The sequence below is a fragment of the Haliotis rufescens genome, unplaced genomic scaffold (genome assembly GCF_023055435.1).
Source record: "Haliotis rufescens isolate VD_foot unplaced genomic scaffold, xgHalRufe1.0.p SCAF_18, whole genome shotgun sequence".
In the NCBI taxonomy this organism is placed as follows: Eukaryota; Metazoa; Mollusca; class Gastropoda; order Lepetellida; family Haliotidae; genus Haliotis; species Haliotis rufescens.
Window position 1 is genome coordinate 9,141,816 of NW_025963868.1, and position 19,666 is coordinate 9,161,481.

Consider the following 19,666-nt stretch of genomic DNA (forward strand, 5'->3'; position numbering starts at 1 on the left):
ATTTTGCAGCCACAGATTGTATTGTATGTGTCATCCTACACAGATGTTTGGTGATGCAGCTGCCATGATCCTAATGCCTGGCTTATAACTTAATGTCGGACAACTGCTGCACAGCCTAGTAACCCAACAACAGCAGTGAGGATCCTTCACAGGCATGCGAGAAAAACATTGATCATATACCTCTCAATGATATGAGGGATTTTGCATGTGCGATCGAGCCAACGTGGAGACGGTCATATCACAGGGGTGTTATAACCAGACCCATACTTCTACCCCTGCAGGGCTGATATGGCTTGTCAATCCATTTTAATATCAGCCCAGGTCGTATGAAATTAGAGTTACCGTATTCAACGTAATAAGTGCCCAGGGCGCTCTCAAAATTAGAAATAGGGGGCTCTTATTAGAATGTTATTTTGGTGGAAAAAAAAGAGTTGAAAGATAAATTTCGTGGTTTATGCTGACAGCCTGAAATGTTTATGTACGACAGATATATTTTTCCAGAACTAAATGCCCATAATTAAGGGTGCATATAGCACACGAGTGCGTAATTTATGCGAATAAATAAGTCTTGTGTACATTGATCAATCGGAAGGGGTGCTAATTGGGATTGTTCACTAGCCAATATCTTAGCAATGTTGCTGTGGGCGCTTATTAGAGCGGGGCGCTTATTACGTCGAATACGGTATGTCCCTTAGTGCACCGTCTGCTCGCCAAGCTTTCCCCTGACTAAGTCTTCCAAACAAGGTGAAAATGTATTGCATTCACTTTCAAATACATACATTTTACAATGTGATGTTATGGTATATGATAAAAAGGTTAGCATATGTCAATTTTCATATAAGACCCCCACGACCCCGATATCAGCCCTCGGGTTGGTATGGGGTATTGGGTTGATATGGGGTACATTATGCACACTGCCATGCATAGAATGCCCTCTAAGTCCTCTGGGATTTAGGAAGATGTCTTAATGCTTACTTCTATATTATGTCATTGAAAGCAATCTCAAAATACAACATTAAGAAAATAACAACTTTAAAAAAAATTAATTTGGAATTATTTTTTTTATCATATTGCCTGCCATGGGCACTAAGACAACATCTCAGACTTGGTCACTACTCTGGCTTCTATGTCTGCATGCAAGCATGTAGCAGCCCCTAAAGATCACTGTATCTACAGCAACATCTCGGACTTGGTCACTACTCTGGCTTCTATGTCTGCATGCAAGCATGTAGCAGCCCCTAAAGATCACTGTATCTACAGCAACATCTCGGACTTGGTCACTACTCTGGCTTCTATGTCTGCATGCAAGCATGTAGCAGCCCCTAAAGATCACTGTATCGACAGCGACATCTCGGACTTGGTCACTACTCTGGCTTCTATGTCTGCATGCAAGCATGTAGCAGCCCCTAAAGATCACTGTATCTACAGCAACATCTCGGACTTGGTCACTACTCTGGCTTCTATGTCTGCATGCAAGCATGTCGCAGCCCCTAAAGATCACTGTATCGACAGCAACATCTCAGACTTGGTCACTACTCTGGCTTCTATGTCTGCATGCAAGCATGTCGCAGCCCCTAAAGATCACTGTATCGACAGCAACATCTCAGACTTGGTCACTACTCTGGCTTCTATGTCTGCATGCAAGCATGTAGCAGCCCCTAAAGATCACTGTATCGACAGCAACATCTCAGACTTGGTCACTACTCTGGCTTCTATGTCTGCATGCAAGCATGTAGCAGCCCCTAAAGATCACTGTATCGACAGCAACATCTCAGACTTGGTCACTACTCTGGCTTCTATGTCTGCATGCAAGCATGTAGCAGCCCCTAAAGATCACTGTATCGACAGCGACATCTCGGACTTGGTCACTACTCTGGCTTCTATGTCTGCTGCAAGCATGTAGCAGCCCCTAAAGATCACTGTATCGACAGCAACATCTCAGACTTGGTCACTACTCTGGCTTCTATGTCTGCATGCAAGCATGTAGCAGCCCCTAAAGATCACTGTATCGACAGCGACATCTCGGACTTGGTCACTACTCTGGCTTCTATGTCTGCTGCAAGCATGTAGCAGCCCCTAAAGATCACTGTATCGACAGCAACATCTCAGACTTGGTCACTACTCTGGCTTCTATGTCTGCATGCAAGCATGTAGCAGCCCCTAAAGATCACTGTATCGACAGCGACATCTCGGACTTGGTCACTACTCTGGCTTCTATGTCTGCTGCAAGCATGTAGCAGCCCCTAAAGATCACTGTATCGACAGCAACATCTCAGACTTGGTCACTACTCTGGCTTCTATGTCTGCATGCAAGCATGTAGCAGCCCCTAAAGATCACTGTATCGACAGCGACATCTCGGACTTGGTCACTACTCTGGCTTCTATGTCTGCATGCAAGCATGTAGCAGCCCCTAAAGATCACTGTATCTACAGCAACATCTCGGACTTGGTCACTACTCTGGCTTCTATGTCTGCATGCAAGCATGTAGCAGCCCCTAAAGATCACTGTATCTACAGCAACATCTCGGACTTGGTCACTACTCTGGCTTCTATGTCTGCATGCAAGCATGTAGCAGCCCCTAAAGATCACTGTATCGACAGCGACATCTCGGACTTGGTCACTACTCTGGCTTCTATGTCTGCTGCAAGCATGTAGCAGCCCCTAAAGATCACTGTATCGACAGCGACATCTCGGACTTGGTCACTACTCTGGCTTCTATGTCTGCATGCAAGCATGTAGCAGCCCCTAAAGATCACTGTATCGACAGCGACATCTCGGACTTGGTCACTACTCTGGCTTCTATGTCTGCTGCAAGCATGTAGCAGCCCCTAAAGATCACTGTATCGACAGCGACATCTCGGACTTGGTCACTACTCTGGCTTCTATGTCTGCATGCAAGCATGTAGCAGCCCCTAAAGATCACTGTATCTACAGCAACATCTCGGAAATTGAATCCTATACAAACACTGTCACAAAAACATGTTTTCCCTTTGCATACTACATAACGTAGCATGCTGATTGCTCTATAATGGCGTCCATGACAAACCGGTTTCATGCTTGCTCGAGCCAAGATGATCATTTTACCATCTATTCAAAATATTGTTTACAACATTTGGTATATTAAGTTACAAGTCAGTCCACAACAACCTTTCGATTTATCAGATATTCATAAAACCCTGTTTGTCAGAGATTTAGGCCTGTCCATTCACAGGGCAATATTCGCACCCAAATCTGCCCCAATTGTCAGTAAAAATTCCCAAATGGGAATTAAAACGTTGCTAAGTCATGTAAAGGTAGTTAATGTGATGACTTAGTCGAGGTGACATGTATAACTAATAATAAGAAGGCCCCTTGTAAAGTCTTGTAACTCCACGCCCCATGAACATGCACAAAGCACACACAAAATCTCCTATTCCACTGATGATAACAGGACCAAACAAGTCTCAATTTTATATTATTAAACTGAGTGCAATGTTACAAGTCAATGTTAAAATACCTCTGAAAATAAGAAACAAATTTTAAAAAGTTCCAATTTTAAACTAAATTGTTATTTTCCCAATTAGCCTGCTTAGGGCACCTAGAGTCTGGAAGGTAATTTAAGGTACCGATGTTTACTACAATATCTGAAAAACTATCGGACCTACTCCAGTCAAAGTTGGTATGAGATTATTAAACAGTCATACATAACTGGATATTACATTTGAAGACAATCGGTGCATGAATAAAAAATCTGTCTATTTAGCTATCACTATATTTCATCACGGGTGGAACGAGCATTCATTGTAACAGCCATCTGCATAATGCTATCCCTGCGTCACAGGGCCATATGACACAGTTGAACCAATCAACTCAACTCGAAAGGGTGCACGGGAGCACCCTTTCGAGTTGAGTTGGAGGGAACACAAAATGAATGCCTGTTTATACGGTCTGTCTACTGTTTGTTTGTTGCTCCAGCTACAGTAGAACACGGATAGAGCGAACAAACGGATAGAGCGAACAAACGGATATAATGAACTGTTAAAAAATCCCTGATTTATCTCCTATATAATATCATATAAAATTTACGTATATAACAAACTCTCTACGGCGAACTAACGAATACAGTGAACTGATAGCTGATCACCGAAAAACCCATCTACTACTAAGTATTGACATGTATAGCAAACTAAGAAATTTCACTCAGTGTCAAGTGTCACTGACGATTGGCTGTACGCAATCAGCGGCGAATCAACACAATCAACGGTGACGGATCAACACAATCAGCGTTGACGGATCAACCTTGTTAAACTTTAATGAATGTTATGGAATGTTATCAATCGAATGCTATGAAGTGATCACTACTGATACAAGTCAATGCTGCAGTTACGTGTATTGTGTTTTGTTTTACACAAGATGGCGGACGTTTCCGAGCAAAAACGTATATAACGAACAACGGTTATAACAAACTGATTTCTCTGGTCCCTTGTAGTTCTACTGTATATGACAGCGGTCTGAAAACATTCGAGTTTGTCCCAGACGATCAAGTGATTGATATTGTGAGCACCATCCCACACCATCAGGCTGCCATGTATGACTACCGTATTCGACGTAATAAGCGCCTGTACACGGCGACATTTGCTGATATATTGGCTTGTGAACAATCCCAATTAGCACCCTCCTGATTGATCAATGTAAACAAGACATATTTATTTGAGTATAATACGCACTCGTGTGTTATATGCACCCTTAATTACGGGGAATTAAATTCTGGAAAAATATATGTCATACATAAATATTTCAGGCTGTCAGCATAAACCACGAAATTTATCTTTCAACTCTGTTTTTTTTCACCAAAATAATATTCTAATAAGAGCCACCTATTTCTAATTTCGAGAAAGCACTGGGCTTTTATTACGTCGAATACGGTAAGTCACCTAGCCTGACCACTTGATGCACTAGACTGCCTTGTACTTCAAGGATGGACCTACAGCTGCTGAAGCTGTGTATGAACAGACAATGAAGTGGTTGATGTGCCGATCCTTCACTCACCATAATCTGCCTTGGCGCTGTTTGGCGGAGGCTCCGGGAGACTGGTGATACCTGGGGGTTATAAACATGTTATATATGCAAGAGGGTGATAAACATGTTACGCCTAGGGTTATAAAACTATCCTGACATACTCTTTTTTCAAACAGTTAAGTTGGCATTGTTGATATTTTTGAGGAATGAGAATGCAAAACTCAAATTCTGCTTTTTCAAAAATAGAATGTCTTCAACAATAGAATTCAGCTATATTGAAAGTCAAATATCCTTGTCTGTATGTAAATTTCCTCTGCACTCAAGTGATGTCACCTATTTTTGTGTGTGTGTGAGACAAACATGTTATACCTGGAAACTATAACATGTTATATATACCTGGGGTTATCTGGGGTTATTTGGGAGAGATGTAAATACTTGCGGGTTGTAAACATGTCTTACATAGCATGGGGGATAAAAATGTTATACCCAACGTTTAAAAACATGTAATAAATACCTGGAGGTGACAAATATGTTATACCTAGGTGTTGTAAACATGTTATATATACCTTGGAGAGATGAAAATACTTGTTATACCCAAGATTTCAAAGTATGTAATCAATACCTGGGGGTAATAAAAATGTTATACCTAGGGTTTAAAAACATGTAATAAATACCTGGGGGTGATATATATGTTATACCTAGGTGTTGTAAACATGTTATATATACCTGGGAGAGATGAAAATACTTGCGGGTTGTAAACATGTCGTACATAGCATGGGTGATAAAAATGTTATACCCAACGTTTAAAAACATGTAATAAATACCTGCAGGTGATATATATGTTATACCTAGGTGTTGTAAACATGTTATATATACCTGGGAGAGATGAAAATACTTGGGGGTTGTAAACATGTCGTACATAGCATGGGTGATAAAAATGTTATACCCAACGTTTAAAAACATGTAATAAATACCTGGAGGTGATATATATGTTATACCTAGGTGTTGTAAACATGTTATATATACCTGGGAGAGATGAAAATACTTGCGGGTTGTAAACATGTAAGCATGGGTGCTAAAAATGCTATATCCAGGGTCTAAAAACATGTAATAAATACCTGGAGGTGATATATATGTTATACCTAGGTGTTGTAAACATGTTATATATACCTGGGAGAGATGAAAATACTTGCGGGTTGTAAACATGTCGTACATAGCATGGGTGATAAAAATGTTATACCCAACGTTTAAAAACATGTAATAAATACCTGGAGGTGATATATATGTTATACCTAGGTGTTGTAAACATGTTATATATACCTGGGAGAGATGAAAATACTTGCGGGTTGTAAACATGTCGTACATAGCATGGGTGATAAAAATGTTATACCCAACGTTTAAAAACATGTAATAAATACCTGGAGGTGATATATATGTTATACCTAGGTGTTGTAAACATGTTATATATACCTGGGAGAGATGAAAATACTTGCGGGTTGTAAACATGTCGTACATAGCATGGGTGATAAAAATGTTATACCCAACGTTTAAAAACATGTAATAAATACCTGGAGGTGATATATATGTTATACCTAGGTGTTGTAAACATGTTATATATACCTGGGAGAGATGAAAATACTTGCGGGTTGTAAACATGTCGTACATAGCATGGGTGATAAAAATGTTATACCCAACGTTTAAAAACATGTAATAAATACCTGGAGGTGATATATATGTTATACCTAGGTGTTGTAAACATGTTATATATACCTGGGAGAGATGAAAATACTTGCGGGTTGTAAACATGTTGTACATAGCATGGGTGATAAAAATGTTATACCCAACGTTTAAAAACATGTAATAAATACCTGGAGGTGATATATATGTTATACCTAGGTGTTGTAAACATGTTATATATACCTGGGAGAGATGAAAATACTTGCGGGTTGTAAACATGTAAGCATGGGTGCTAAAAATGCTATATCCAGGGTCTAAAAACATGTAATAAATACCTGGAGGTGATATATATGTTATACCTAGGTGTTGTAAACATGTTATATATACCTGGGAGAGATGAAAATACTTGCGGGTTGTAAACATGTCGTACATAGCATGGGTGATAAAAATGTTATACCCAACGTTTAAAAACATGTAATAAATACCTGGAGGTGATATATATGTTATACCTAGGTGTTGTAAACATGTTATATATACCTGGGAGAGATGAAAATACTTGCGGGTTGTAAACATGTCGTACATAGCATGGGTGATAAAAATGTTATACCCAACGTTTAAAAACATGTAATAAATACCTGGAGGTGATATATATGTTATACCTAGGTGTTGTAAACATGTTATATATACCTGGGAGAGATGAAAATACTTGCGGGTTGTAAACATGTCGTACATAGCATGGGTGATAAAAATGTTATACCCAACGTTTAAAAACATGTAATAAATACCTGGAGGTGATATATATGTTATACCTAGGTGTTGTAAACATGTTATATATACCTAGGAGAGATGAAAATACTTGCGGGTTGTAAACATGTAAGCATGGGTGCTAAAAATGCTATATCCAGGGTCTAAAAACATGTAATAAATACCTGGAGGTGACAAATATGTTATACCTAGGTGTTGTAAACATGTAATATATACCTGGGAGAGATGAAAATACTTGCGGGTTGTAAACATGTCGTACATAGCATGGGTGATAAAAATGTTATACCCAACGTTTAAAAACATGTAATAAATACCTGGAGGTGATATATATGTTATACCTAGGTGTTGTAAACATGTTATATATACCTTGGAGAGATGAAAATACTTGCGGGTTGTAAACATGTCGTACATAGCATGGGTGATAAAAATGTTATACCCAACGTTTAAAAACATGTAATAAATACCTGGAGGTGATATATATGTTATACCTAGGTGTTGTAAACATGTTATATATACCTGGGAGAGATGAAAATACTTGGGGGTTGTAAACATGTAATATATACCTGGGAGAGATGAAAATACTTGCGGGTTGTAAACATGTCGTACATAGCATGGGTGATAAAAATGTTATACCCAACGTTTAAAAACATGTAATAAATACCTGGAGGTGATATATATGTTATACCTAGGTGTTGTAAACATGTTATATATACCTTGGAGAGATGAAAATACTTGGGGGTTGTAAACATGTCGTACATAGCATGGGTGATAAAAATGTTATACCCAACGTTTAAAAACATGTAATAAATACCTGGAGGTGATATATATGTTATACCTAGGTGTTGTAAACATGTTATATATACCTGGGAGAGATGAAAATACTTGCGGGTTGTAAACATGTCGTACATAGCATGGGTGATAAAAATGTTATACCCAACGTTTAAAAACATGTAATAAATACCTGGAGGTGATATATATGTTATACCTAGGTGTTGTAAACATGTAATATATACCTGGGAGAGATGAAAATACTTGCGGGTTGTAAACATGTCGTACATAGCATGGGTGATAAAAATGTTATACCCAACGTTTAAAAACATGTAATAAATACCTGGAGGTGATATATATGTTATACCTAGGTGTTGTAAACATGTTATATATACCTGGGAGAGATGAAAATACTTGCGGGTTGTAAACATGTCGTACATAGCATGGGTGATAAAAATGTTATACCCAACGTTTAAAAACATGTAATAAATACCTGGAGGTGATATATATGTTATACCTAGGTGTTGTAAACATGTTATATATACCTGGGAGAGATGAAAATACTTGCGGGTTGTAAACATGTAAGCATGGGTGCTAAAAATGCTATATCCAGGGTCTAAAAACATGTAATAAATACCTGGAGGTGACAAATATGTTATACCTAGGTGTTGTAAACATGTAATATATACCTGGGAGAGATGAAAATACTTGCGGGTTGTAAACATGTCGTACATAGCATGGGTGATAAAAATGTTATACCCAACGTTTAAAAACATGTAATAAATACCTGGAGGTGATATATATGTTATACCTAGGTGTTGTAAACATGTTATATATACCTGGGAGAGATGAAAATACTTGCGGGTTGTAAACATGTCGTACATAGCATGGGTGATAAAAATGTTATACCCAACGTTTAAAAACATGTAATAAATACCTGGAGGTGATATATATGTTATACCTAGGTGTTGTAAACATGTTATATATACCTGGGAGAGATGAAAATACTTGGGGGTTGTAAACATGTTATATATACCTGGGAGAGATGAAAATACTTGCGGGTTGTAAACATGTCGTACATAGCATGGGTGATAAAAATGTTATACCCAACGTTTAAAAACATGTAATAAATACCTGGAGGTGATATATATGTTCTACCTAGGTGTTGTAAACATGTTATATATACCTGGGAGAGATGAAAATACTTGCGGGTTGTAAACATGTAAGCATGGGTGCTAAAAATGCTATATCCAGGGTCTAAAAACATGTAATAAATACCTGGAGGTGATATATATGTTATACCTAGGTGTTGTAAACATGTTATATATACCTGGGAGAGATGAAAATACTTGCGGGTTGTAAACATGTCGTACATAGCATGGGTGATAAAAATGTTATACCCAACGTTTAAAAACATGTAATAAATACCTGGAGGTGATATATATGTTCTACCTAGGTGTTGTAAACATGTTATATATACCTGGGAGAGATGAAAATACTTGCGGGTTGTAAACATGTAAGCATGGGTGCTAAAAATGCTATATCCAGGGTCTAAAAACATGTAATAAATACCTGGAGGTGATATATATGTTATACCTAGGTGTTGTAAACATGTTATATATACCTTGGAGAGATGAAAATACTTGCGGGTTGTAAACATGTCGTACATAGCATGGGTGATAAAAATGTTATACCCAACGTTTAAAAACATGTAATAAATACCTGGAGGTGATATATATGTTATACCTAGGTGTTGTAAACATGTAATATATACCTTGGAGAGATGAAAATACTTGCGGGTTGTAAACATGTCGTACATAGCATGGGTGATAAAAATGTTATACCCAACGTTTAAAAACATGTAATAAATACCTGGAGGTGATATATATGTTATACCTAGGTGTTGTAAACATGTTATATATACCTGGGAGAGATGAAAATACTTGCGGGTTGTAAACATGTAAGCATGTGTGCTAAAAATGCTATATCCAGGGTCTAAAAACATGTAATAAATACCTGGAGGTGATATATATGTTATACCTAGGTGTTGTAAACATGTTATATATACCTGGGAGAGATGAAAATACTTGCGGGTTGTAAACATGTAAGCATGGGTGCTAAAAATGCTATATCCAGGGTCTAAAAACATGTAATAAATACCTGGAGGTGATATATATGTTATACCTAGGTGTTGTAAACATGTTATATATACCTTGGAGAGATGAAAATACTTGCGGGTTGTAAACATGTCGTACATAGCATGGGTGATAAAAATGTTATACCCAACGTTTAAAAACATGTAATAAATACCTGGAGGTGATATATATGTTATACCTAGGTGTTGTAAACATGTAATATATACCTTGGAGAGATGAAAATACTTGCGGGTTGTAAACATGTCGTATATAGCATGGGTGATAAAAATGTTATACCCAACGTTTAAAAACATGTAATAAATACCTGGAGGTGATATATATGTTATACCTAGGTGTTGTAAACATGTTATATATACCTGGGAGAGATGAAAATACTTGCGGGTTGTAAACATGTAAGCATGGGTGCTAAAAATGCTATATCCAGGGTCTAAAAACATGTAATAAATACCTGGAGGTGATATATATGTTATACCTAGGTGTTGTAAACATGTTATATATACCTGGGAGAGATGAAAATACTTGCGGGTTGTAAACATGTCGTACATAGCATGGGTGATAAAAATGTTATACCCAACGTTTAAAAACATGTAATAAATACCTGGAGGTGATATATATGTTATACCTAGGTGTTGTAAACATGTTATATATACCTGGGAGAGATGAAAATACTTGCGGGTTGTAAACATGTTGTACATAGCATGGGTGATAAAAATGTTATACCCAACGTTTAAAAACATGTAATAAATACCTGGAGGTGATATATATGTTATACCTAGGTGTTGTAAACATGTTATATATACCTGGGAGAGATGAAAATACTTGCGGGTTGTAAACATGTAAGCATGGGTGCTAAAAATGCTATATCCAGGGTCTAAAAACATGTAATAAATACCTGGAGGTGATATATATGTTATACCTAGGTGTTGTAAACATGTTATATATACCTGGGAGAGATGAAAATACTTGCGGGTTGTAAACATGTCGTACATAGCATGGGTGATAAAAATGTTATACCCAACGTTTAAAAACATGTAATAAATACCTGGAGGTGATATATATGTTATACCTAGGTGTTGTAAACATGTAATATATACCTTGGAGAGATGAAAATACTTGCGGGTTGTAAACATGTCGTACATAGCATGGGTGATAAAAATGTTATACCCAACGTTTAAAAACATGTAATAAATACCTGGAGGTGATATATATGTTATACCTAGGTGTTGTAAACATGTTATATATACCTGGGAGAGATGAAAATACTTGCGGGTTGTAAACATGTAAGCATGGGTGCTAAAAATGCTATATCCAGGGTCTAAAAACATGTAATAAATACCTGGAGGTGATATATATGTTATACCTAGGTGTTGTAAACATGTTATATATACCTGGGAGAGATGAAAATACTTGCGGGTTGTAAACATGTCGTACATAGCATGGGTGATAAAAATGTTATACCCAACGTTTAAAAACATGTAATAAATACCTGGAGGTGATATATATGTTATACCTAGGTGTTGTAAACATGTAATATATACCTTGGAGAGATGAAAATACTTGCGGGTTGTAAACATGTCGTACATAGCATGGGTGATAAAAATGTTATACCCAACGTTTAAAAACATGTAATAAATACCTGGAGGTGATATATATGTTATACCTAGGTGTTGTAAACATGTTATATATACCTGGGAGAGATGAAAATACTTGCGGGTTGTAAACATGTAAGCATGGGTGCTAAAAATGCTATATCCAGGGTCTAAAAACATGTAATAAATACCTGGAGGTGATATATATGTTATACCTAGGTGTTGTAAACATGTTATATATACCTGGGAGAGATGAAAATACTTGCGGGTTGTAAACATGTAAGCATGGGTGCTAAAAATGCTATATCCAGGGTCTAAAAACATGTAATAAATACCTGGAGGTGACAAATATGTTATACCTAGGTGTTGTAAACATGTTATATATACCTTGGAGAGATGAAAATACTTGCGGGTTGTAAACATGTCGTACATAGCATGGGTGATAAAAATGTTATACCCAACGTTTAAAAACATGTAATAAATACCTGGAGGTGATATATATGTTATACCTAGGTGTTGTAAACATGTTATATATACCTGGGAGAGATGAAAATACTTGCGGGTTGTAAACATGTAAGCATGGGTGCTAAAAATGCTATATCCAGGGTCTAAAAACATGTAATAAATACCTGGAGGTGATATATATGTTATACCTAGGTGTTGTAAACATGTTATATATACCTTGGAGAGATGAAAATACTTGCGGGTTGTAAACATGTCGTACATAGCATGGGTGATAAAAATGTTATACCCAACGTTTAAAAACATGTAATAAATACCTGGAGGTGATATATATGTTATACCTAGGTGTTGTAAACATGTTATATATACCTGGGAGAGATGAAAATACTTGCGGGTTGTAAACATGTTGTACATAGCATGGGTGATAAAAATGTTATACCCAACGTTTAAAAACATGTAATAAATACCTGGAGGTGATATATATGTTATACCTAGGTGTTGTAAACATGTTATATATACCTGGGAGAGATGAAAATACTTGCGGGTTGTAAACATGTAAGCATGGGTGCTAAAAATGCTATATCCAGGGTCTAAAAACATGTAATAAATACCTGGAGGTGACAAATATGTTATACCTAGGTGTTGTAAACATGTTATATATACCTTGGAGAGATGAAAATACTTGCGGGTTGTAAACATGTCGTACATAGCATGGGTGATAAAAATGTTATACCCAACGTTTAAAAACATGTAATAAATACCTGGAGGTGATATATATGTTATACCTAGGTGTTGTAAACATGTTATATATACCTGGGAGAGATGAAAATACTTGCGGGTTGTAAACATGTTGTACATAGCATGGGTGATAAAAATGTTATACCCAACGTTTAAAAACATGTAATAAATACCTGGAGGTGATATATATGTTATACCTAGGTGTTGTAAACATGTTATATATACCTGGGAGAGATGAAAATACTTGCGGGTTGTAAACATGTAAGCATGGGTGCTAAAAATGCTATATCCAGGGTCTAAAAACATGTAATAAATACCTGGAGGTGACAAATATGTTATACCTAGGTGTTGTAAACATGTTATATATACCTTGGAGAGATGAAAATACTTGCGGGTTGTAAACATGTCGTACATAGCATGGGTGATAAAAATGTTATACCCAACGTTTAAAAACATGTAATAAATACCTGGGGGTGATATATATGTTATACCTAGGTGTTGTAAACATGTTATATATACCTAGGTATCCCAGAACATTTCAACAACTTCAGTAATTTCTGATTTCCTTCACTGATAAAAGTACATTTTGAGAAATTGTTTGAAGCACTCTGGGCATTGCAATACAAGAGATCAATATTTTCATGTTAATATTAGCATATATGCCAAAGAACATAACTCCACACCGGATTCCAAAAACTTTGTTAGAAGAAAAAAACATGTTTGGTCTGCTTCAAAATTGACACAGTAAAAGAGTCCGAAGTCCCCGCAGTCTTGATAAAAATACGCATTCACTCCCTCCCTCACTCACTTGTGTGTTTGTTTGTTTGTTTGTTTGTTTGTTGTTTAACACCCCATTCAGCAGTATTCCAGCTATATGATGGTGGTCTGTAAATAATCAAGTCTGGATCAGACAATCCAGTGATTGACATCATGAGCATCGATCTACGTAATTGGGATATGATGATATGTATCAACCAAGTCAGCTGGCCTGAACACCCGATCCCGTTAGTCGCCTCTTACGACAAGCATAGTCGCCTCTTACGACAAGCATAGTCACCTCTTACGACAAGCATAGTCGCCTCTTACGACAAGCATAGTCACCTCTTACGACAAGCATAGTCGCCTCTTACGACAAGCATAGTCGCCTCTTACAAGCATAGTCGCCTCTTACGACAAGCATAGTCGCCTCTTACGACAAGCATAGTCGCCTCTTACGACAAGCATAGTCGCCTCTTACGACAAGCATAGTCACCTCTTACGACAAGCATAGTCGCCTCTTACGACAAGCATAGTCACCTCTTACGACATGCATGGGTTGCTAGGGACTGTTTCTAACCAGGGAATCCGTGCGGGTTTCGCTCCCTTGGAACTCACACTCACCTTGTTTTTTCAAGACATATTCCATGATTATCTCCCTTGCTTTTTCATACTTGGGAGTTATATTCCCAGCTTCGTCTAGAGGAGCATCATAGTCTGAAAGACACGGAAAGATGAAGTGCGAAACCGGACATTCTAACACAACTAAAAATATATGTGGAGATTGCTGATCTGATCTCCACTGTTCACTTTGAAACAGGGAAGATTCTCTTTATCATATGATGGGGGGCACGGGAGGCCAAGTCGTCTAAGGCGCCTCGATTCGCTGTGCAGAGTTGGGTCCCTTGGGCACGACAGAAACCTATGATTGTGGGTTCATATCCCGGTTCATCCCGATTATGTTTCTAGGTTTGTCAGCACCATACCCGTGCTCGTGGGTTTGACCGAAGTGGTCAACGTCTGAGACCTGCATCACTTCGGGCTTTCCTCCCACATAAAGCTGACACGCTGCGATATAACTGGAATACTGTTAAAAGCGGCGTTAAACCCAACTCACTCACTCACTCATATGATGCCATTCTTAAAACAAGAGTCATCAGAAGATGCCAATCCCCCTTGCCCCAATCATCTGACTGTCACATTAAGTCCAACTTGATGAGAGTATTTCTCTGTAATCTGTCTGTCCGTATACAAGAGTAGTTATTGAGCTATCAGAACAATACCATGGAATTGGGATTCGGAACTTTGTATTTCTACGTCAGGTACATGCCAATATGAACAGTCAAAATTAAAATTGTTGCCATGGAAACAGATATTTTTTTCTAAACACCCCCAAGTAGCAAAAGGCAAACTGGTCTTTGTGTGTGCAAAGTGTCATGAAAGAATACCTATCAGTTTTAGAGATATGGTCTGGACAAACACACCACTATGAACAGTGTCCAAGTCAAACTTGTTGCCATGGAAACAGGAATTATATTTTTTTCTTAAATTCCTAAATAACAAAAAACACCACTTCAGCCCTTGGTGAATACATGTACTAGGTTAAGGTGAAAAGTCTTTCACAGTTTTCAAGTTGTGCTCCGGAAACGACACCTACCTCTACCTCTAAGTCCAAATTGTTTCAATGGAAATCAAGAAAAATAAAACGCCAAAAATCAGGATCTGTTTTGATATATCTGGAACAATGAAAAATATGGAACGGTTTTCGAGTTACGCTCCAGAAACACAAAATTATCCGTGAAACTAGCAATCATGTCCTTGTCCAACTTCTTTCCATAAAGATTTTAAAAATAATTTTTTTTTAAAAATTACAAAATAGCAAAAGGCACCACTTTAGCATGTGACTGATACATCTTTCAAGTTTCGATCAAATATACTGAGAACCCCATCCCCAATGGAGTCTATGTCCAACTTCTTTCCATAAGGGAGGTCGGGGAGCCTAGTGGTTAAAGCGTTCGTTCGTCACGCCGAAGACCCGGGTTCAATTCCCGACATGGGTACAATGTGTGAAGCCCATTTCTGGTGTCCCCCGCCGTGATATTGCTAGATTATTGCTAAAAGTGGCGTAAAACCATACTCACTCAGTCACTCACTCACTCTTTCCATAAACATTTAAAAAATAAGAAATCCCAAAATCACAAAATATCAAAAGCACCACTTCAGTATGTGAGTATATGTATATTTGCCAAGTTTCGATCAAATACACTGAATGGTTTTCGAGTTCTGCCCCGGAAAAGGAAATGATTACCGACAGACAGAGACAGACAGGCTGATCGATCACTATATCCCCCTGCATTATATGCCGAGGGATAATAAGTGATGCTGAAGTCATGTTTCCATTCACTAAAGCATCTGTAGAAACCACGTAGGAATACAATACCTAAGTAAACTGACCCATTTCTGACCCATCCACATGATTTGCAGCCAAAGGTGAAAAAGACAAAAAAATTTATCATAGATGTCTGTTGTAGGAAGTCTGACATGACACCAGTCATCATCACTGCAGAAGCTGTGCCATCTGTGTCAGCCTACAAGAGCCTCAGTTCCTTTTTTAATTTATTTTCTAGGGTCTGGGAGACAGACTAAGTACATGTATAAACATCAAATAAGAAACTTCTTAATTCCTAATTTTGGGTTTCTTACTGACAATTGCTGCAGACTTGGGGCCGAATATTAGCCTCTGGTGAGGTGAAATGAAGGTTAACGCCACGTTCGAGATTATTGCACTTATATAGCGACTTGCCTGCATGTGTGTATGTGTGCGTGTGTGGCTGCTTTGTACTAGTCCGGACTGATACTCACTGAGATACCATGCCGCAGTTTAACATGAATACCCCACTCAGACACAGTGTACTGACTCCGAGCCGACCAGTCCTTGTTTTAGCCCCTTAATGCCAAGCGCCAGACAAGGTAACAACAAGTACCATCTTTTACGTCTTTTGGTATGACGGGGCTGGGAATCGAACCCTGGACCTTCCGCTCTCCGGGCGGATGCTCTACCACTACTCCACGGAGGCGGTCTGGAATGAGTGGAAACAAGTTTAATTCCTGAATAATGTGATATGATAATTCATGCAGGCTGAATCATGTGAATGTGACTAGTGGCAGGGTACTGTAGTTCACCTGTACAAGTAGACAGCCACTCAACAATATTAGCATTGATATTCAAATATCCTCCTCTAATATTGTTGTTGTTCTTGTTTGTTGTTTATGCCGCACTCAGCAATATTCCATTATATGACAGCGGTCTGTAAATAATCGAATCTGGACCAGACAATCCAGTGATTGACATCATGAGCATTGATCCCCGTAATTGGGATCGATGACATGTATCAACCAAGTCAGCGAGTCTGACCACCCGATCCCTTTAGTCACCTCTTACGACAAGCACAGTCGCCTTTTATGGCAAGCATGGGTTGCTGAAGACCTATTCTACCCTGGATAGTCGCCTTCTGATATCTAAAATCAAAGAATTAAGGTGTGTTTACAAATATAAATGAGAAACCAATTTCAACAATATTTCTGATGAATGAAATATTGTATAACAGTTAACAACACACTCAGACAGGAAACAGGAGTTGTCTGGCGCCAGTGGGAATATTGTCTCATACCGTAGCTGGTAACATCCGGCTTGTAGTCATCAAAATAGTTGGCGCCTGCCATAAAACCGAAGTTGGTGCCACCATGAAACATGTAGAAGTTGACGGAAGAATCATTGTGAAGAATTCCAGACAGACTCTTGGCAAAAGCTGAAACAGAAAGTTTATCACATGACTATGAGTAAATCTCCCAAGCGAAAATATCTAAAAGATTTAGTAGGGGGGGGGTAATTTTATTTTGTTATATCATATAAAACCCAGAGAATTTCTTCATTCATCAGAACTGAAGAAATCTACACTTGCTAATGTTGACCTTGACCTTTGATCTATCGTGCCCTTGTGGTCATCATGGAGAATGCATACAGACCTCCATTTCACACAACAGACCCACCTTCACCTTCCAGGGAGAAAGTGTCACACAACAGACCATCCTTCCATGGAGAAAGTGTCACACAAGACCCACCTTCCAGGGAGAAAGTGTCACACAACAGACCCACCTTCACCTTCCAGGGAGAAAGTGTCACATAACAGACCATCCTTCCATGGAGAAAGTGTCACACAACAGACCATCCTTCCATGGAGAAAGTGTCACGCAAGACCCACCTTCCATGGAGAAAGTGTCACACAACAGACCCACCTGAACCTTCCAGGGAGAAAGTGCCACACAACAGACCAACCTTCCAGGGAGAAAGTGTCACGCAAGACCCACCTTCCAGGGAGAAAGTGTCAGACAACAGACCCACCTTCACCTTCCAGGGAGAAAGTGTCACGCAAGACCCACCTTCCAGGGAGAAAGTGTCACACAACAGACCCACCTTCACCTTCCAGGGAGAAAGTGTCACACAAGACCCACCTTCACCTTCCAGGGGGAAAGTGTCACACAACAGACTCACCTTCACCTTCCAGGGGGAAAGTGTCACACAACAGACTCACCTTCCAGGGGGAAAGTGTCACACAACAGACTCACCTTCCAGGGAGAAAGTGTCACACAAGACCCACCTTCACCTTCCAGGGGGAAAGTGTCACACAACAGACTCACCTTCACCTTCCAGGGAGAAAGTGTCACACAACAGACTCACCTTCCAGGGGGAAAGTGTCACACAACAGACTCACCTTCACCTTCCAGGGAGAAAGTGTCACACAACAGACTCACCTTCCAGGGGGAAAGTGTCACACAACAGACTCACCTTCCAGGGGGAAAGTGTCACACAACAGACTCACCTTCCAGGGAGAAAGTTTCACACAACAGACTCACCTTCACCTTCCAGGGAGAAAGTGTCACACAACAGACTCACCTTCCAGGGAGAAAGTTTCACACAACAGACCCACCTTCCAGGGAGAAAGTGTCACACAAGACCCACCTTCACCTTCCAGGGAGAAAGTGTCACACAACAGACTCACCTTCACCTTCCAGGGAGAAAGTGTCACACAACAGACTCACCTTCCAGGGAGAAAGTGTCACACAACAGACTCACCTTCCAGGGAGAAAGTTTCACACAACAGACCCACCTTCCAGGGAGAAAGTGTCACACAAGACCCACCTTCACCTTCCAGGGAGAAAGTGTCACACAACAGACTCACCTTCACCTTCCAGGGAGAAAGTGTCACACAACAGACTCACCTTCACCTTCCAGGGAGAAAGTGTCACACAACAGACCCACCTTCACCTTCCAGGGAGAAAGTGTCACACAACAGACCAACCTTCCAGGGAGAAAGTGTCACACAACAGACCAACCTTCCAGGGAGAAAGTGTCACACAACAGACCAACCTTCCAGGGAGAAAGTGTCACGCAACAGACTCACCTTCCAGGGGGAAAGTGGAGTGTGGCGAGCCCCAGTGGTCGAACCATCCACTCCAGTACTCCATCACCATCAGGGGAAAGTCTGGGTTCAGCTCCCGGATGGCGTTGAACTCCTTACTGCTCTTCTCATAGTCCTGGAAGTTTGCCGTGGGTAGAGCATCTAGAGTGAATGAGAGGATGTAGCTGAATGCTGCAGTCACAATATTTCTACTGTGTCACAAGGGCAGCCTGTATAAAATCATGTCTGAACGAGACGACCGCCTCCGCTGGCCTAGTGGTAGAGCATCCGCCCGGA

At 39.3% G+C, this 19,666-nt stretch overlaps 1 protein-coding gene across 1 annotated transcript in view; it reads right to left on the reverse strand.

Moving 5' to 3' along the window:
- The window catches only part of LOC124126605 (beta-galactosidase-1-like protein 2), an 82,120-nt gene that overhangs the window by 32,834 nt on the left and 29,620 nt on the right, over positions 1 to 19,666 (reverse strand). The window contains exons 7-10 of the mRNA XM_048398181.1: positions 19,373 to 19,531; positions 17,582 to 17,719; positions 14,535 to 14,627; positions 5,030 to 5,080 (exon numbers count right to left, since the gene is read on the reverse strand). Coding sequence (XP_048254138.1) covers positions 5,030 to 5,080; positions 14,535 to 14,627; positions 17,582 to 17,719; positions 19,373 to 19,531 — 441 coding nt within the window. The remainder of the gene's footprint in view (positions 1 to 5,029; positions 5,081 to 14,534; positions 14,628 to 17,581; positions 17,720 to 19,372; positions 19,532 to 19,666) is intronic.